The 20841-nt window shown below is 44.4% G+C and overlaps 1 protein-coding gene across 3 annotated transcripts in view; it reads left to right on the top strand.

Annotated features, from left to right (window-relative positions):
* Positions 1-20841, top strand: part of Arhgef3 (Rho guanine nucleotide exchange factor 3) — a 283566-nt gene that overhangs the window by 244321 nt on the left and 18404 nt on the right. For all 3 annotated transcript variants that reach the window (XM_052733814.1, XM_052733815.1, XM_052733816.1), the window contains 4 exons: positions 12878-13048; positions 17394-17456; positions 19684-19780; positions 19942-20018. In XM_052733814.1, the coding sequence (XP_052589774.1) occupies positions 12878-13048; positions 17394-17456; positions 19684-19780; positions 19942-20018 (408 nt within the window). The remainder of the gene's footprint in view (positions 1-12877; positions 13049-17393; positions 17457-19683; positions 19781-19941; positions 20019-20841) is intronic.

Here is a 20841-nt window from a genome sequence, read left to right as displayed (position 1 = left end):
TGGTGGGAAGAACAGAGAAAGAAAATAAGATTTTGTTGGGGAGTCAGCCTGCAGAGCAAGCAGAGAAGGCTATGTTTGCCTACTGTCCCTTGTGGCCAGTGTCTCAGCCCACTGGACGACTGCACTGCGGGCTTTTCCTGGAAGATTCATTATCACCTGAGTCTTGCACATCTGGTCTTTTGCTGAGTTCTGCTTTTTGAAAAGTCTTTAGACTCTCAGCTGTGTTTGACCCTTTCCTTTCCAGTCTAGTGGTCTTGGTTCAAGTTCACTGTGTGCTAGTTCATCCCTTGATAACTGGACCCTACATTGATGGGCTCTCTTCCTATTGTTTCTCCCAGGATGGTCCACCCTGTGCCAGGGAGGCCCTCACTCATTCTACAAGTCTCCAGTGAGCCTTCACCCTGCACTGGGCTCTTCCTGCATCCGGGTTCTTTTCTCAGGATGGAGCTGCCTTCTGGTAGATTCATGGCAGTGCCGGGCTTCACTTTGCCCCATGACAGTACCAAGTTAGACATGAGTAGCTAGCCCTACTCTACAGTTGACCTTGGAGCTTTACTCGCCAACATTGCCTTGCCTGGCTTGTCAGCCTTTGCCTTGTGTTTCTCAGAACATTGTCTCCTCCCTTGTAGCCTGTCCTGATTACATGCCTTCACCATTTTTCTTTAGACTTCCCAGGCAATCTCTTTTTTTTTTTTTTTTTTTTTTTTTTTTTCTGATTCCTAGGAGTCCTGCACAGGAAACACTGCAGAAAACAATTGATTGTGTTAGAAATTTACATTGACCTAGAGAACTGAGAAAGAAGAAATTAATTAAGCGATGTCTGAAAACTAACAGACTGAGACCAAGCAAGGATAAGAAAGCCAGACCCAAGGGAGAGTCTGTCATGTGAAAATTGTCTTCTAAATCTTCAGAGATATTTTTCTTTTACAAAATAAATTTTCTGCTGACCTTTTTCAGCTGTCATGATAAATAGCTAACCCTAGGCTGTATGTATGGGTCAGTTATTCACAGTGGCTATGCACATAGAAACAGAGACCTTGAGCAATATGTTATTTGAAGGAAAGAGGTTGGTGACTAGAAATACACCCCTATGCTTGTGTTTGTACACAGCACGTTCATGGGATGATCTGTAAGAATGGTGAATGCCATCTTCTTCTCATCTGTCCCCCCTGTAACCCACCTTGGGACACGCAGTGTCTCAACATTGATCACTAAACCAGCATTCTGCTTAATGCCTTCTCACTTCCTTGTTTTCCTTACCAGCTAGAAAGGGAGAAAGTGCTAATGTAGCCGCTGGACCAGGGAAGAGGAAGAGTGGGCCCCAGGGGCCGCTCAGGATCCAATTTCAAGAGTTTTCACAATTTGTTTGGCTATCCATGTCATTTCTATTAGGGGAGAAACAACACAAGGGAAACATGGCATGCCCAAACCCCTTGGCACTTAGCGTCCATTTACCTCATGCACCTGTGTGTATAATTTATTTTCTATTTCAAAAATCACGAGCATGAGGCGAGTTGGCTTATTTACTTCCCTTCTCTTTCTTTGTTTCTTTTATTATTTTTATTTTTAATAATGGAGATTTAACCCAGGATCTTGCATGTTCAAGGCAAGTGCTTCCCTATCAGACTTTTCGCTTTGTAAAATTTTCATTACATTCTTATTTGGGGGGTGGTTTGCACCTGCCATGATTGCACGTGGAGTTCAGAAGACAATTTATGCAAGTCAGTTTTCTCATTCTACCATGTGGGTCCAGATGAGTGGACTCAGGTCATCAAGCTTGGTGGCAAGTGCCTTTAGCCACTGAGCTATCTCATCTGTGTGTGTCCACTCTACCCCCCTTTTTTGTTGTTTTTGAGACAGGGCCTCATTATGTAGCCCAGGTTAGCCTAAGTCTGTCCATGTATATAGCTCATCCTCCTGCCCCTGCCTCCCAAATGCTGGAATTAAAGGCATGTGCCACTATACCTGGGCCCTTTTTATAGTTTTTATTTAACAACAGGGTGTCACTAAGTTGCCTAGGTGGGCCTTGAACTCCCTCAGTAGCCCAGACAGCCCTTAAGTTTTTGATTCCCTTGCCTCAGCCTTGTGAGTGGCTGGGGTACCAGACCTGTGCCATGAGACCAGCTAGCAGCTTGGTTTTCTGTTGCACTATTTCCTTTTTTATTGGCTCCTGGCACTTTAGAGACAGATAGGTCCTTTTGGATATCCAGTTTCATCTCTCGGGTTGAGTTCCTTTAATTATAGGCCAAGAAGTGACTTAGACCCAAACACGATGCTTCCATCGATTCTTAGCAGTTCTCTCCTTGTGAGACTACAGTTAGTGGAGGAGGACACTGGGCACTCTGAGCTGGCATCCTCTTTCAGAAGGATTAAAAACCCATTTCCAAATGTGAGTGGTCTCAGAGGCAACACACTACCCGGTTTGTTTTCCCTTGCCTCCCGGCACTGATCTGGGCTGCGGAGTTGGGCCTCAGCACAAAGACAGCATTTATGATGTCGGCTGTGTGGAACTCTGTCAGTTCCTCACCAGAAAAGTTTAGCATGGGGCTGCGGGTAAACTAAAGCACAGATGTCTGGATCCCCCAGGCCCATAAATTCCCTCTTCAGCAGGCCTGAGAGGGAAACCTGGCCCAGCTCTGAAAGGGGCAGGAGTGTGCTCCCCTCCTGTGCAGCAGGGCATACCAGCTCCCAGGGGCCAGCTGCACACTGAGCTCTGCCTCTCCATGCACAGCTGTGCGTGACTGCTAAACACATTCGAGTCAAGTCCCGCAAGGACAGAATTCATTGCCCTGTGATGCTGCCCTTCACTCTCTTTGGACATGAACGTCTTTCTTTTCTGTTACAAAGTGTGTGTTCCTTATGGGAAAACACAGAAAAAGAGAAAGAAACAGAATGTGTATAGCCTTCCCTTCCAGAACAACCCTTGTAACATTGTAACATTTCTTTTCAGAATGACTCTGAATATTAGTGCATATTTTATATACCTTGAGCTTAGCTCAAGGTCACTTAGTCTGTTCAGCATGGGCTGGAAATACTTCTTTTCCATCACATATTTCTGTTATACTTGAATTTAAAAATAACCATATATTGCCTCTGCAACCAGATAGAAATAAATAATATTCAAAGAGTCTCACTGGATACTGTATGCTCTATGTAGCATTATTGTGCTAAGGAGGCAGATTAGCTATCTTAGTAATGACCTGAGAGTTAGAGCATCCAGGGTAGAGGTTGGATCTGGATGGCCTAGAGATGAAGGGGAGAGAGGACATTCCAGGTTTGAAAAAGGAGTGAAAAGTCTGGTACCATCTACACGTGAGACATAAACAGGAAGATCACACAGGTGTATTTACTTAAGCAACCAGGTCTGACAACCATGATTTTTTTTTCATAAATTTCTTGTAAGTGGCAAAAGTTTTGGGTCCCTAGTTACTTTGCATATATGAAGATGAGCTTAGTATTTTGTGCGTGTGTGTGTGTGTGTGTGTGTGTGTGTTTGTGTGTGTGTGTGTGTGTGTGTGTGTGTGTGTGTGTGTGTGTGTGTGTGTGTGTGTGTGTTGGGGAGTGCTCACATGCGTGTTGGGGGAAGTAACCAGAAACCAGACTCGGAAGGTAGTGGGGTGACTGAGAAGTGACTAGAGCTTGCATAGCAAGGGGACTCCTGATTCTTGGCTGCCCTTTCTGTCTGGAGTATAGGTGGCCTTTATAAATGATCAGCATGTAATATCAAGCTTTGTCATTTTTAACTCAGAAATAGCGACTTGTTAGATCCACAGTGATCCAGCTCCTGTTCAAAATGACTGACGTTCATGGCCTCCCATCACCTCCCCCAGAACTCTGCAAGGTGGTCTTGGTACCACTTCATAGAGAAGAGAGCGTGAGGCTTTAACCCTGTGCTGCAAGGAGACCTGCAGTCTATTCTGTGCACCACTTTTGAGGTTAAGTTTCTTAAAAAAAAACAAACCAAAAGTTAAAAATTGGTCACACTAAAGCCAGTGGTTTGCCAGGATCTAAAAATAGCCACCAGACTTTGCACACGAAGCATCCTGCGTTTAGCTGGCCCTTATTTTGTTCACCTCGGTGGGAAGAGGCATTATTTCCAGCTGGTGGAATATTTGTCATGAACATTATTTAAGAGCCGTTCGTGGGTTAAGATGGTCGGGTGGTTGCCCTAAGCCCCTGATTTTTGACGAGTGCCGAGCAAATCGGTAATGCTTTTTCCACACCTCCACCAAACACCGTCTCCAGCTTTTCATTCATTCTACTAAGAATTTCTAGGAGCTTCAGGAGAGTTTCTCCTTGTTTGGGGTCTTGGGTGTTGGACACGTATTGATTGCTTGGGTGCCCTCTCACTGTGTTTTCAGTGGCCATTCCATGAACCACGTCTAGAGGTGTTAGTGACACTCCCATCTAACACTGCCTCCCACCTTCAGGTCTGGTCTTGCCCTCTCACTTAATCTTTCCTGGAAACACCTCCATAGACACACCCAGAAGTGTGTCTCAGTCTGCTAGGGAATTCCAAATCCAGTCAAGGTGATGAAGAAAATTAGCCTTCAACTGAGTGGTGGTGATGCATGCCTTTAACCTAGCACTTGGGAGGCAGAGGTTCAAGGCCAGCCTGGTCTACATAGTGAGTTCTAGACAGCCAGGGCTACCTGTCTCAGAAGCCCCACCCCCCAGAAAAAGAGAGAGAGAGAGAGAAAGAAAGAAAATTAGCCTTCACATGTAATAATGTATTGCTATAATTGTTCTTTTATTAATTTTTGTTAATCTCTTAATGTGCCTAATGTAAGAATTAAACTTTGTCATCGGTATGTGTAGACTAATGGTTCTCAACCTGTGTGCCACAACCTCTTTGGGGATTGAGCAACCCTTTCATGGGGCGGGGGTCCACATACCAGATATTTGCATTGTGATTCTTAATGGCCGTAAAATTACAGTTACGAAGTAGCTACAAAAATAATTTATGTTGGGGGTCACAACATGAGGAACTATATGAAAGGGTCATAGTATTAGGAAGGTTGAGAATCACTGGTATAGACAAAGCATGGTTTATATTAGGATCAGTCCTGTGATTTTACACACCCACCGGGGGCTCTTGGAACATATTTCCGTGGATAAGAGGGGACTGATGATGGATATAGACAAGTACTAATGGTAACAGTTAGAAGTGATAGTCTAACAGTGGTAGGTTTCTGCTGCTGTGTTAAAGCAGCATGACCAACAGCAGCGTGGGGAGGGATGGGGTTCATTTGTCTCACAGGTTACAGTGTATCATCAGGGGAAGCCAACACAGGGAATTAAGGTAGAAACCTGGCAGCAAGAACTGATGGAGCAGAGGCCGTGGAGGAACACTGCTTGTTGGCTTGCTTCTCATGCTTACTCAATGTTCTTCCTTATATAATCCAGGACCACCTGTCCAGGGGTGGCACTGTCCACAGCAGGTAGGACCCTCCTCCCTCCGTCAGTCATGAAGCAATAAAATGACCCTGTGGACTTGCTTGCCTACAGGCCAGTGTCAAGGAGGCATTTTCTCAATTGAGGTTTCCTCTTTGCAGATGACTCTGGTTTGCATCAAGTTGACGCAAAAATTAGCCAGCCCAGGTACCAGCCATCTCCTGCCGACTGTGCAATAGGCATCTGGCCAAACTGTTGGATGACCTCGACTTGGCCAGTCTTCACTGCAGCTTTGTGAGGTTCTAATTATTAGGCTGCCTCAGGAGATGGGAATACTGAGAGCCTGAGTTTTCTGGGGTCCTTCTGCCCTGTGAGTTGACTTACAGCCACATTTGCTTTAGGAGTAAAGCCTTTGCTTTCATCTCAGGTCTGTGCTTTGGAGATGAGTGATTGGCTGTCCACAGTCCTGTTCTTATCCTTACCTTCTGCCGATCCCTCAGTCCTCTGGTTCTTGACTTCCTCTTGCCCTTTCCCTTCAGGAGATGAGCACAAAGGTCAAATGCAGTGGAGCCAAACAGTGGGAGCGTGCTGCTCCTCATTTTAAGCAAACCGTTCTAATGACGGGGACTTCTCCAGGATACTGTGCGGGAGCCTTTTGTGACTGCATGCTGGAACTTTGTGGTCGAGCCTACTGCAGCAGCCATGCCGGCACAGGTTTCCTCCTGCTGTCCCATCCTAGCTTCCAGCCAGTTTACTGTTGAACCATCTGCTGCCAGAGAGCTGCGTAGTCGGGACGGTGGAGGCATGTGCCTGGCCTGAGCTCCTTATTGGAGCATGTTATCTTTGGCTATGGAGACCTTCTGTTTTTGCAAAGGGACAGAGCAAGCACCCCGCTGAACAGGCAGCATTAACAAATCAAACCTGTCCCACCGTATCTACCTGCTGGGCTCTCATTTCCTCTGACATATGTAACTGGGCCTGTTTCCTACCCAGCAGTCAGTCTGCCCCCCACCTGAAACATCTTTCCTCCATTTCCAGCTTGGGTATAAACATGAGCACCCATTTCCAAAACCTGCATTTGTCTGTCTCCTGTATGGCCATTGTTATTTTAGCTGCCAACGGTTAATGAGCTTTGGGTTTCTACTTATTTGCCGGGCTGGGTTTCCTCGTGGAAACTCTTGCTTATTCTGGCACTTGTTCACTGCTATCCCAGAATCCTCCCCACCCCAGCAGATCAATGTATTTGTGTTTGTGGTTATGTGGTCCCCCCCCCCATTGAAATGGACCAATGTTTCAGTCAGCACAGTTGGGTTGGAGATACTACTGGTATGCTGTGGCTAGAGACCAGTGATGTTGCTAAGAATCCTACAATGCACAGGACAGCCTTGCACAATAAAGACTCGTCTGGTTCAGAATTGAATGGCTGCAAAATTGAGAAACTGTCACAGACTAAGAAATTGCATAAAACTCATCTACTTTGGCTCATGTACCAGCCTACACTAAAGCAGACCTGACCTGGATTATCATTTTGAATGACCGTCCCCCGCCCCCAACAGTTGAAATCTGTTATTAATTGCATGGCCTTCAGCAAAATTTCACCTTCTGTGAGCCTCAAGTTTCCTGTCTATAAAATGGGAGCAAGAATCCTTACTTCTCAGGTCTAGCCGAATTCTAAAGCTTCAGTTCATGCACAGAACAACCCCCACCCCCCACCCAGGGTATTCACGTTACAGTTGTAAAGCCCTCCTATGTGTGAAGTGCTGATACAAATCCACCAGTGAATGAGGCAAATAGATATACCTGCCTTCAGGGTGCTGATCGTTGTGATTTCAATATGAAGTGTCACTTGTTTCAAACGCTCAGTCCCCAGCTGATATTGCTGTGGAAGGTTGTCGGACCACTGCTGGAGGAAGTGGCCACTGGGGGCAGGTCTTGAGGTTTTATAGCTTGTCCCCACTTCCTGTCTGTGCTCTGCTTCCTGACTATGGACACACTGTGACCAGCTGCCTCACATTCCTGCTGCCACCCCTTTCTGCCATGGATGGACTGTGTCCTTTGAAACCATGAGCCAGAATAAAGCCCTCCCTCCCTTAAGTTGCTTCTCATGAGGTATTTGGTCACAGCAAAGCATTTGTCATCGTCATCTTTTTTTTTTTTTTTTTAATTTAGGGCAGTGCTTTTTAATTTTTTTTTATTTAAAAGTTTTGATTTTTTTTTTTCTGAGCCGGGCGGTGGTGGTACCCACCTTTAATCCCAGCACTTGGGAGGCAGAGCCAGGTGGATATCTGTGAGTTCGAGGCCAGCCTGGTCTACAGAGCGAGATCCAGGACAGGTACCAAAACTGCACAGAGAAACCCTGTCTTGAAAAATCATAAAACAAAACAAAACAAAAAAAGTTTTTTTTTTCATTTTTACATATGAACTACAGTTTCCCCTCATTCCCCTCCTCCTGCTCACTCTCCCCACCTTTCCTTACCCCACCCCCCTATCCATTCCTCAGAGAGGGAAGGCCTCCCATGAGGAAGCTTATGTCAGAAAGGAGACAATGAGATCATGAGGCACACCCATCCAAGTACAGAAAAATTAAAGCCCGGAGGGCGTTGTCAGGGACTCTGGAAGCATTGTAGTGTTTATCCCATGGGATTCTTCTAGCAAGAGTCACATATTCTTCCCCCGACTCAGTCCTCCCATCTAATTGTGCCCATTTATATTGCTGACTGGTCCAGGTGTAGTTCCCAGCACGTGACTGGTGCTGTGGTGAACATCTGCGCGTGTCTAAGGAACTGATTCAGGACCAGCAGTAGCCACTCCTTCCCAGAGCAGGACAGCCATCGACCACACACCTGACCCCACCCAGTTCGCTATTTCTTCTTTTGCAGTTTTTCCTTTCAACAGTCTCCCTGCTTCTCTGAGGAACGTAAGAAAAAGCAAAGTGTTTGGTTTAATACAGCCCTGGGGTATGAACCTGGAGTAGGGTTGGTCAAAAATCAGTCAGTATTCCCAAAACCGAGTCCAGTGCATTCTCTTTCCTTAAGCCAAATTTAGTTCCTGGAAGGCAGGAGATGGACCTTCTCTCATTGAAACTTTCAAACAGCCTGTGATTTCTTGGAACTAACAGGTGCAGACACAGCATAAAAAGAGGTCAGACTTGAAGCAAAAATGTGTATTTTGGATCCTGTGTGGGCAAGTGCCTTAGCATGCACAGGTGCACCCACACATACACCAGCCTCAGTTTCCACACTGGCAAAATGAAACCAGACTCCACTTTATGGGGGTGATGTGAGAATTGGAAAGATTACATTCAAAGGACTAGAAGATAGATATTGGAGGGTCCTTCAAATAATCCCCATGGCACCCCAAGACTGGCAGTCACTAAGAAAACACGAAAGGAGAAGTGTCTGTAGGGTAGCTCACCTCTTGTTTTCCCCCAAGTGACATGAAGAAACTCTCCAACTGACCGAGAACGTCTCAATAAATGCATAAAAATATGTCCATTATTTCGTACGTGCAAAACATGACACTAGAACTCAGGTACAGTGATTTTTGCCTATGTGACAAATAAAACTACCTGGATAAGAGCAAAAGCATGTACTCCCCTATACTGTCTGGGAGAGGTACTGCTGAACAGCCTGTTTGGAGGTTAATCTGGTAATACATTTTAGCATCAAGTATCAATATAAAAGTGCTTACTTGAGCATAGACGAGATCTTGGAAACCCCAGCAATCCAAATGAGATGCAATAAAAAATAAATAAACTTTGATAGTTTTTAGACTGAAGGAACCTGCCTCCATAAATATCAACACAAACACACAAAGGGTGTTCCCTCAGGCACCTCTTGTAATAGCCAGTTGCCAGAAATGATTCCACTGTTCATCAGGTGGGCATTGAATACATATGGGGTCTGCCTAGACCTTTGGGTCCCACTGCAGCCATTGCTAAGGGGTGACTTTGGAGATGAAGAAAATGTTGGGACTAGGAAACAGTTTTGCAACACCACGAATTTGTTCACTTCAAAGATTTTTAATTTTATTGTTACCTGAACTTTTACCCCAGTGTTTTTCCTTGAAAGGAATTTGCTCTCTGTTTTAATTAACTTTTTATGTTAGCAAACAAAATAATGAGTTTCATAGTGGCATTTTCATACATATTCTTTCATACTTTATATATAATTCCATACATTATGTTTTGTTCTCTGTTATTCACTCAGTTATATTGCATTGCTCTAAGAAGTATTTTAGTTTTAATTGTGCATATGGGAGGGAGGTGCGCATGAGTGTGGAGCCAGGAGAGGCCAGAAAAGGGAGTTGGATCCTTTGGAGCTGGAGTTACTGCTGGTTGTGAACTATCTATGTGGAAACTAGGAATCAAATCCAGGTCCTTTACAAGAGCAGCAAGTGCTCTTAGCCACTAAGCCGTCTCTCCAACCCCTCAGTTATGTTTCTGAAGAATGAGGTTTTTTTATGTGCTACCATGAAAAAGGTATAGTTGACTGAAAAAAGAAAACATTCTGTTTTCTGTAAAATACTTAGAAGAAAATTGGAAAGGTCTACAATACAACAATGGTTATTGCCAGGAAGTGGATTTGGGAAAAAGAAGAGAATTTGTATTTAAAAGTCACATAATTTTGCAGAACATGGTTTCCAGTTGGTATAAATTCCTTTCCAGCTCTTGGGGGGGAAGTCCACGGTTGGTCAGATTGAAAGTGTGATGAAATGGGCATCGATCCTGTCAAGTGAAAGTTCAGACTGTGGTTGCGTTTTGCGTTTTCTTTTCTGTGTGTTTTCTTCTTTCTGTTCTATAGTTCCCACCTGCCCATCAGAACCACAAAGAGAGGGGACTGGTGACTCACTGCCTTGTTTTGACCTTGCAGGACTGTGGCTAATTGGTTCTGAGTGCAGGCAAGCCACAGCCATTTAGCATAGTTGTTGTTTATAAGGGGCTTGTGTAAGAGAGCCCAGGATTTGGACAAAACCACTAGTGACCTGAGCAAGCACTTTCTTGCTGTCCTACACAGAGTTGGTTCAGATTTCATGAGCTTACCTGTGAGTCAGGAGCTTACAGAAGTCCCTGCCAGCCCGGGAGCTTGCCTGCTGCTTGCAAAACTACATGGACTTGCCTCCCCAAAGCTCTGGAAATGTCCCAAAGCCCCTTTGGAAACTTCCTATTATATTTTCCATTTTCTCAGGTTCTAAAAAACTAGAAATTAAACTAGAAGTCACCTGTAATATCCATGTGGGGAAAAAAAACCTGAGAAATTGATGGCATTTAAAAATATCTGCTCACATAGGATTTGCATAATTATGAAGTGATCATATACAGATTTTAATGCTGGCAAATTTTGCATAAGGGGGATTTTTAGAAGCTAAATTTTTTCAGAGTTGTCTTAAAGGCTAGACAATATTCTGTCAACAGGTAATTCTAACTTATTTAACAGTGATCTTAACCACTCTAAACCCCATCTCTAAAACCCCACCCCCACTCCAATTTTTAAGTAACATAAAAACTTCCCTAATGAATTTTGATTGTTGAATCGCATAGTTGGATCTCAAATAATCAAGAGCTACTCTGTACTGTCCTAGTGATGCAGACTCGCATGTCACATGCAAAATCAATTCAAATCAAGTCAAATAAACAGAGCAGGTTGTGGTCACTGTTGTGTCAGAGGTTTATCCAGACGGCAGAGTAGGAAGGAGGGAGGGCATTGGGGAAGCCTTCCTAAAAGAGAGAGATCTGGGTTGTGTTCTGAAGACAGGTTTGGAGGTAGTTGGGACACAGGAGAAACACCTTTGAGAAAGAAGAAATCTCTCAGAGGAAGCCCCGAGGGCTAGGAAACTTCAGAGAGCGGCAGGGAGATGGGTGAATGGCAGCCTACAGTCCTAAGTATGTCGCTGTGGTCAGATGCTTGGCCCTGCTGAGAGGACGTTCACACAGGGAGCAGCAGCACGGGAACATTCGTTAAAGTATGTGTTGGGGGTGTTGTTGGTTGGGGGGTGTTGTTGGTTTTTAGCTAATAGCACACAACTATAACCTCAGCTCTTGGGAGGCTGAGGCAGCAGGATCCTGAGTTTGAAGACAGCCTGGGCTATATGCACAGTGAGTCCCAGATCATCCTATGCTGTATAACCAAAGAACCCATCTTCTTAAAAAAAAAAAAAAAAAGATTTAATACTTTAAAGTGTGTGTACATGTATGCCTGTGTGTATGTGTGCATGTATGTATGTGCAAGTGCATGTAAGTGCAGGTGCCCTCAGGGGCCAGAGACATCAGATCCCCTGGAGATAGAGTTATAGACGGTTGTAGATGCTGGAATCCAAACTTTGGTCTTCTGGAAAGGCGACAAGCATCTTAACAGTTCAGTCATCTCTCCAGCTTCGTAAGAACTTGTCTTTTCAGAAAAGAAAAAAAAAGTGTTTTTTGAGTGTAGTAATACCTCTTTGCTTTTCGGTTTCCAGGGAACGTGTTGAAATCTTGCAGGGTAAAGACTAAAGATGACACATTTACCTTCCTTTTAGATGCTTTGTATTTGTCATGAGAAAGTCCCGTGGGAGTATATTTCTGTCACAAGGCTGAACTTTGGGTGATTAGGACCTCTAAAGACAGCTGGGGCCTCTTTGCAAAAGAAAAAATCCCGCCAGGGGTGGGCATCATTTGCCGCCAGGCTGGTACTCGGTATGCATATTCATTGCAACATGTTGAGTTGATCGAACCCCAGCTCCTGGAGACGGAGGGAGGACTGCATTAGCCTCGTGTAACTAAAATGACTAAGGGTAGCCCTTCCGGGCTTCAGGCACAGTGGGATCCAGGAGCTCGATCGATTCAGTTTGGTAAAGCCTGTTTGCTTTCTCCTTCATCAGTCATTCTCCTCAGCCTTCATCCTGTGTGTCCCTTTCTTCTCTCCTGCGGTAAATGGGCTGTTCTGTGTGACCAGGCAGAATTTGCTTACGTTATCTCCAAACTCACAGCACCAGAGGAGTACCCCTCCCTCTTTCTCTCATAAATCATGTAACAGGGGATCTGTGCCCAGCCCTGAATTGGGATGGTGGCACTGTCTGGTTGATCAGGCCTGAATAAGCCTACCCAAACTTTACGGGGGCGTACCAGCGACAGTGGGGTCCTATTGTAGGAGAGGGTGAGTTTTCATTTATGGCTATCCATTGTGCCTGTGAAGAGTGGATGTCCATTGGAAACAGGCCACTGGGTGTGTCCTGGAGAGCTGCCTTTTGCACGTGAGCCTGGCCTGCATGGTCTTGTTCCGTAGTTCACTCAATGTCCAGGTCACATAGAATGAATGATGCCTGCAGCATGTTGTCTGAAAAGGCTCCTGTTCTTTTTTCTTGGTGCCCCACTCCCTAAAACCTTTGGCCATGCTCTCTCTTCTTGCAGATACATGATTTGTGTCTGTCAGTGACAGGAAGCTGCTCTAAAAGGATCCACCCAGTCCTGCTGATGACCCCATGACTGTTTCTTTTTCTCATTGTGTAGCGGTCCATTAGCTTCCGCAGTGAGAGCCGGCCAGACATCCTCGCCCCTCGCGCCTGGTCCAGAAATGCCACCTCCTCAAGCACAAAGCGGAGGGACAGCAAACTGTGGAGCGAGACCTTCGATGTGTGTGTCAATCAAGTGCTTACGGCCAAGGAGATCAAGCGACAGGAGGTAAGCTGGGGACCCAAGGAGCTGCCTGTGTGTCTGCCACAAAGGTGGCATGTAGGCAAGAACCAGTGCATCACCTCCAGAACTGCATCATGTGTGGAGGGATACAGGATGGAAGAAACTAAAAAGCCAGCATCCAGCTTCATGGGCATGGCCCCACTGTAAAAATAAAGTGATTTTGCAGTGTTGAATCCAAGTGTCCAGTTAGGATTCTTACACTCACAAAGACAATCATATATATAATGAAATATATATATATTTATGTAATGAATTATACACATATAATTTCACATATATATGTGAATATACATTTCTCTCTCTACTTCTTTCTTTTTGGCTTTTTGAAACAGGATCTCTTTTGGTAGTTCTGACTGTCCTGGAACTCACTGTATAGACCAGGCTGGCCTTGAACTCAAAGATCCACCTGCCTGCCTCTGCCTCCTGAGTGCTGGGATTGAAGGCATGGGCCACCAAGCCCTGCTAGAGTCATTTCATTTATATTTTGATAGTAACTTTTAGATGTTTGTTGTTTTTTTTTTTAAAGTACTGGGCTTTTGGAACTTTGGTCCAGCTTTCTAAAGAAAGGCTTCTTCCTTGTGGAGGACAGTTCATTTCCCTGTGAATTTTCCATATCCCCATCCCTAAGTATCTATGATGACATTCCCTTCTGTAGTCAATGAAAGCTCTGTTCACTTCTTCTTATGTGGTACCTCCAGTGAGATCCCTGGAGTGTCTAATTTTTGTTGTTGTTTGTTTTGGGTTTGGGGGTTTTGCTCTTTTGTTTTGAAACTGAGTCTCACTGTGTAACCCTGGCTAGCTTAGAACTCATGATGTAGACCAGGCTAGCCTCAAAACTCTCAAAGAACCCTTTGCCTCTGCTTCCCGCGTGCTATGATTAACAATGTTCACCACCACAATAGACAAGTCTCTCCCTCTCCCTCTCCTTCAGACAACCTGACCCTGGCAGAAGGGGTATTTGAAATTTCGAGGTTCCTTGACTAAGTTGTCCTTCCCTCGGAACTGATCTTCCGGGTCTGCTTGCACACAGGTCAAAAGACAAGCATGCAGGATTACTCAGAGAGCTAATGTCTCTAACAGCGCTACTAGGTTAGGATGAGCCTGAACCTCTGTTATCAGGAGCTGTTGAAACACTCAACATACTGTGCAGCTGTAGAAATGGGGAAGGCGTGTTTGTATCTGTGCATAGCTAAGTAGATCCAGCAGACAACAAAATAAAATGCTCCTGTGTATATAAAACAATATGTATGTATATATATGAATTTGTTTGTAATGATCATAAAAACATTTCAGGAAGGATGCCCAAAGAATTGGCAATAATGTTTCCTCCTGAAGTCCCTGAAAGGAGCTGAGATCTTCTCATGTGCATGTCCTGTTTTGTGCACTCTGTGTTGGGTACCATGTAGATATGTTGCCTATCAAACAGTGACTAAAGCCTTTAAAATAAAGCATGCACCCTCAGAAGTCCTGTGCGGAAATATGGCAAAATCATTTATGATGTTAGGATGTGGGGTTTTGATCTTCATATACGCTACCTGGCGTGCAGATTCTCATATCCTCAAATGGCAATAAATGGATTGAATGATAGCTGTCAGCTATTGAAAGCTTCTGGCTGGTCTGAGCCACTAGGAAGACCCAGGCAGGCTAACACAAGTGCTATCCAGTGACAACCCAGCCCGTCCTAGCTAGTTCTTGTCTTTTGTCAGCTTGACAAAGCTAGCTTATCTGGGAAGAGGAACTGTGATTGAAAAAAATGCCTCCATAAAAATGCCTCCATCAGACTGCCGACAGGCAAGTTTGTGGGGTGTTTTCTTGATTAATGATTGGCGTGGGAGGGCCCAGCCCGCTGTGAGCAGTGTCATCCTTGGGCCAGTGGTCCTGTGTAGTAGAAAACAGGCTGACAGGCCAGTAAGTAGCATTCTCCTATGACAGTGGTTCTCAACCTTCCTAATGCTGCGACCCTTTAATACAGCCTCATATCCCCCAACCGTAAAACTACTTCATTGCTACTTCATAACTGTAACTTTGCTACTGTTATGAATCATAACATAAATATCTGATATGCAACCCCTAAGGGGGGTTGAGACCCACAGGCTGAGAACCACTGCTCTGTGACCCCTCTTTTAGGTCCTACCTCTAGACTCCTGCCTTGAGTCTGGCCGTGAGTTCTCTCAGTGTTTGGACTGTGACCTAAGAGTTGTAAGATGAAGTCAACCCTTTCCTCCTGAGTTGCCTTTGTTTATCCCAGCAATAGAAACCAAACTAAGATATTGCTCTACCTGCTAACCCCTGGAGAAGGGAGAGAGGTTGATGGTTACAGGTGATAAGCAGTGGCCAGTGATTTAATCTGTCATGCTGTCTGGGTCTCCATAGAAACCCAGAGGACAAAGTTTTAAGAGCTAAACACAAGAGTTCTGGGAGGGTGGGTGGTGTGGTAGATACAGAGAGGGTGTAGGCTGCACTCAAACCTTCCCTTGGTCCTATCCTCACGTGATACTCATAACCTTTAAAATGTCCTGTAAACCAGTAAACGTGAATGTTGCCTTGAGGTCCGTGAGCAGTTGTGGCAGATTATGCAAGCCTGAGGAAGGCTCATGGGAACACCAACTTCTCACCAGTTGAGTCACAGGTCAAATTCTTCAGGTCTCGATTAGCATAGAGAAGGGTGAAGAGTCTTGGGACTGAGCCCTTACTTGGGGGACCTGATGCTGTCTCCAGATAGGTAGCGTGAGAAGTGAATGAGAGGGCAGCTCCCTGGTGTCTGCGGCAGACTTCATTGCTTGAAGTGCAGAGGGACGTTCCCATACTGGGTGTCAGAAGTGACCTGTGTTATGAAAATGGAGAAAAAAAAAAAAACAGAAATGAGAGGAGGTAGGGAGAGAGAGGGAGAAGAAGAGAGGGAGAAAAGGAGGGAGGGAAGGAAAACTGGGTTTCTTATTTCTGTATTCTCGGAGTTAACAAGATGCTGTTGTGGGTGATAAAATTTCCTTATGTTTTCCTGTGTTTTTCTAAGTGTTATTGATACACACACACACACCATATATATATATATATATCTTGTACAACCTGACAGCGTAGGAAAAGATAGACTACAGACAAGAAAGGCATTAAGGCGAGGTGAGCAGAGGTACCGCAGTCAGGATTTGAACCTGATTCTTCTCTTATTCCAAAGCCAAAGTATTTTGTGTTGTGGAATCCTGTGGTCCTCCTCTCTTGGGGGTGGGGACCATTGGTCATGATAGTTGATGAGCCCCCATAATGCAGATGGCCAAGGAAATGCAAGGCAAGTCCATCTAAGATGCCAGTGGTGGGGACAGACAGCTGAAAGGGACACAAGACTCCTGTGCTAGCTTTGCAACTTCTCATGAGAGTGTAACTATTCCAGCAAGCCATGACGGGAAGCTTCGCAGGGCCTTGGGGAGGACTGTCTCCGAAGTCCAGGATCCTGTCTCACCTGCTCTGTTCTATTTCATTACCCTCTCATCCCTAAACCTCCGGGTAGTGACCATGCGGGAAAGCTGTTGACTTCTCTCCAGCGGGAAGCAGTAATCTTGTTCCTAGACCATCGTCACAGCCTCGCCGTCCTTTAATACCCAGTGTTTGCCCAGTGTTCAGACTCCCAGATGAGAGAGAGTGCTCTGCACATCATAGCTCTTTAAATTACGGTGGCTTAATGGAGCCAAATTAGAAATGGCACGTTTGCACACTCTTACAAAGAATCCGTTCCTCTAATCCTATTTATTGTACCCTGTGGGACTTTAGAATGAACTGACTCCACCAGATTCTATTTACTGTGATAAAATGTAGAGTCCTTTTCATAATCCCAGTCGTAAGTAGATGATAGGGCTATAGCTTTCTGCTGAGACTCGCCTTCTTTGGGGAGAAGAGAAGCAGACTGTGATGGTCTGGTTAAGAACACTGCCACATCGATTTCTGAGAGCAGACTCTGGATTATTTCTTACGGTTGCACTCACCAACACCGACGCAGTGATCATTTCACTCAGTGCTCTTCCCTCTTGTTGGACTTCATCAGAGTTCTGAAATGCAAAGGGTGACTTGGTAGGTTGGAAACACATGTCAAAACTCTCACAAACAAGGCTTTTCTTTGCAGCTTTTAACTACAAGTTGCATTTGCTTCAGGCTAATTTACCCACCCACCCCCCTGTTTTTTTTCTGCTAGGGCCTTGCATATGCTCAGCATATACTTCCCTGAATCTACCCCAAGTCTCATCTAACTTAAGGAGATCTGGAGCTTTTGAGTGTTGGTACTGTTTGAATTTGGGCTCATAAATGAAAGAATTGAGCAAGTCTGTTTTATCTTACTTTGCAGGCGATCTTTGAGCTTTCTCAAGGTGAAGAAGATTTGATAGAGGACTTGAAATTAGCAAAAAAGGTAAGCTAAGATACAGTAGCTGTTTGAGTCACTCCGTTTTTTGTTTTTTGGTTTTTTTTTCCCTGCCCTGTGAGTCATTTCATAGTCCCAGGATGATGTGTTTGAGCAGCCTCTTTGTGACTAACTCAAGTCATCAGAAATTGAAAAGAACCTTTGACCACAAACCAACCAGTGAAGGAAATGGCTCAAAACAAGAAGGCAAATAAGCCCTCTACACCTGACACCTGCTGGGTGCTTCTGAGTGTCTAGTGCACCTCGAAGGATGTATCTGTTTAAATCTGAAAGCGCTCATGGAGGCCTGATTTTATGTGTATTTCATTGTCCTAGAAGTCTTTCTTGAGCTACTCAGGAGGCTGAAGTGAAAGAGGCTAGAGTATGAGACCAGCCTGGGCCACATACTGAGATCCTGACTCTCAAAACACACACACAAAAAGGAGTCACATGTAGGGCCTCTTTGTCCACAAGAGAAATCGTCATCATTTAGAGAAATAGATGTCTAAGTCAGGATAAAGACAGTTGATTCTTGAAAGTAGGTAGAGTGAGGTGAGTGTTTGTATAGTATAATAAATTAGCATCTTTCATATGGAACCAGGGTCTTTGGGGTTTTTCTTTTAGTGGGAGTTATTTGTTGAATGCTGAGGACCAGGTTCAGACTTAAACATGACATGCACATGATCTACCGCTGAGCTGACCCCATCTGAAAATGTGTTAATCCACATTATATGGGAGGAGGGAAGGAAACCTCACCTTATATCATGTACATTCTTGACAACAAATCTTTCCAGTGACCTCCCTAGTGTGGAATCTCAATTCAGACTCCTCCAACATGTTTTCTTGTTCATGGTTTCTTGAGGGAATCGTGAGGTCAGAAGAATGCTTCTTGTCTTAAGATCCTCAGTTCAACATTCTGCTAGTAGGAAGTTCTACTCCTACATTCCTGAGATGGCCATCTAGGCTTTACGTGGACACTGCCAAGAAACTGTTGGGCAAGGCTAGAGACCGAGCAGCTCAGAGAAACAAGAAGGCATTTGAGTCTGGAACATATCATATGTCCATATGCTGGTCACATGCCTAACCCCCACTTCCTGAGTCAAGATTTCCCAAACATAAATACCTTTAGATGTTTCTTGGCCATCCTCTGACTCACAGGGGTATGTTTTCGCTCCAAATCCCTCTTTCCTGTCAGTCATACACCTCTACCCTTCTCACAGGCATCAGCTCCAATCAAGGTCATTTCTTCTGTGGTATTTCCTGCCTCCTCTGTACACATGGCTCATCTCCAGAACCTTCCTTGGATACTTTACCTTTAATTTTCTGACCTGTTAGAGCCCTTTGTAACTTGTTTTTGTTTTCTGATGTGAAATCCCTCCCATCATTAATCTTGAACTGTTTTTTTAAACATATGTTTTAAGTTTCAATGCATCTTTTAAAAAAATCTCAATTAGCTTTATGCAACTCTCTGAAAGCAAGAATTGGCATATGTCTTATTTTTGCATGTGTTTATGTGTAGTATACATGTATGTATGCATGCTCATATGTGTGTGGTCACATCTGTGAGTGTGAATGGCAGAGGGTAGCATGAGACTTCTTCATTGGATCATCACCATATTTATTGAGGCAGGTTCTCTTGACTGAACCAAAGCTCATCAGTAGGACTAGTCTGGTTAGCCAGCTTGCTCTAGTCCTGTCTCTTCACTTTCTAGGTGCCACCACACCCACTCAACTTTTATGTGCATTCTGGAGATCTGAACTAACTAGGATTGGCAAGTGTTTTTCTGTCTGTACTTAACGTCAGTAGTGAAGGGTCCAACCAGTTTTCTTTTCTTTTAGATATGTTCTTAATTGAAAAAGCCTGCAGTTAGCTAATTTTGAGTAAAGTGGGAGGTTGTTCAAAGTGGAGGATCATGCTGACTTTTAGAACTTTGTAACAATCCAGACTGCTCGCCACATGGGATATTTGCTCCTTCCTAGATATACTTCCATAGTATACTGAAGTATAGAAGAGCTTGGGGAAAAGCTACCATAGTTTAGCAGTAGCCACAAAAGGCTGAAGGCAGAACCAGATTTTCTGTTCTTCCAGCTACACCTGTCTGCTGTTTCCATACATGATGGGAGAAATTGTAGGAAGCCAGTTTTTATTTATTGTGAAGCACCTCTCAGGAACCATTTTCACAAACCGAGCTGCTCTGCATTTCAGTATCTGTGTCCATCTCTTGCCTATCTGCAGGCCTACCATGACCCCATGCTGAAACTCTCCATAATGACAGAACAAGAACTGAATCAAATTTTTGGAACACTGGACTCTCTAATCCCCCTCCATGAAGGTACAGTTTTGGTCCCAGACGAGTCATAACTTGTAGCCTTAATTGAGTTGTCTTAGAGCAAATCTGCGATTGTGTAATGATGTGAGTAGCTCAGAACCTTCTTCCACCCTGCTCGTATTTGAATGTCTAACAAAATGGGCATTCCGTTTATTTCTTGCCAGAGCTCCTTACTCAGCTTCGAGATGTTCGGAAGCCTGACGGCTCGACAGAGCATGTTGGTCCCATCCTCGTGGGCTGGGTAAGAAATCTTCTCTGGTCTTGTTTGAAGATAGATTTCACCTTACCTGGACTTTTCCCTTGTTGGCAAATACCGGTTATCATGTCAGATAAAATGTTAAATTTGTAGTATATTGAGGTCTTATGTCTTCAAAGCATGGAAACAGTTTTTTCTTGTTGCAGATTTATTGCATTTAAAGACAACATGGCATTTTTGCGATGAAGTAAATTAAAAATGCACATGAAACTATTATTAGTTTCACATGAAATAAAATGACACTAGATTATATTGGCTCTAGTAGATTATTGGGCCACTTAAATTACCGCCATTTCTACTCTAAGTTTAAAATTAACATATTCATTTTTCCTTCGGCGCATGTTATGCGAGAACTTCACCACTGACCTATATTTATCTCCATGCTCCATCCCACCTTCCTTTTCCTCTTATTTTGAGGCAAGTTCTCACTAAATTGCCCACACTGACCTTGAACTCACTTTGCAGCCCAGGCAGGCCTTGAATTTGGAATACTCCTGCCTCAGCCTTCCAAGTAGCAGAATTTATAGACCTATGCCACCAGGCCTGGCCTGACATTCTCGTTCATCATTGAAAGTAGATAGCTCTTGCTTAGCATGCACAAGGCCTTGGGTTTGATGCCCAGTACTGAGTGAGGGAGGGGGCGGGTAGGATCCCTTGATCTAAATGTAGTTTTACAAACAAGGTCATGAGGACATGATGCTTGTATTTAGAACATATACTTCTGGTCCCAAGTAACTTCTGGGTATACAGACCCTTATCCAACAAAACTGATTCTCTTTCTTAAAGAACGAAGATGGGGCCTTAGGTT

The sequence above is a fragment of the Peromyscus californicus genome, unplaced genomic scaffold, assembly GCF_007827085.1.
Source record: "Peromyscus californicus insignis strain IS unplaced genomic scaffold, ASM782708v3 Scaffold_12__1_contigs__length_115047231, whole genome shotgun sequence".
In the NCBI taxonomy this organism is placed as follows: Eukaryota; Metazoa; Chordata; class Mammalia; order Rodentia; family Cricetidae; genus Peromyscus; species Peromyscus californicus.
This window is presented reverse-complemented; position numbering and strand designations above follow the sequence as displayed.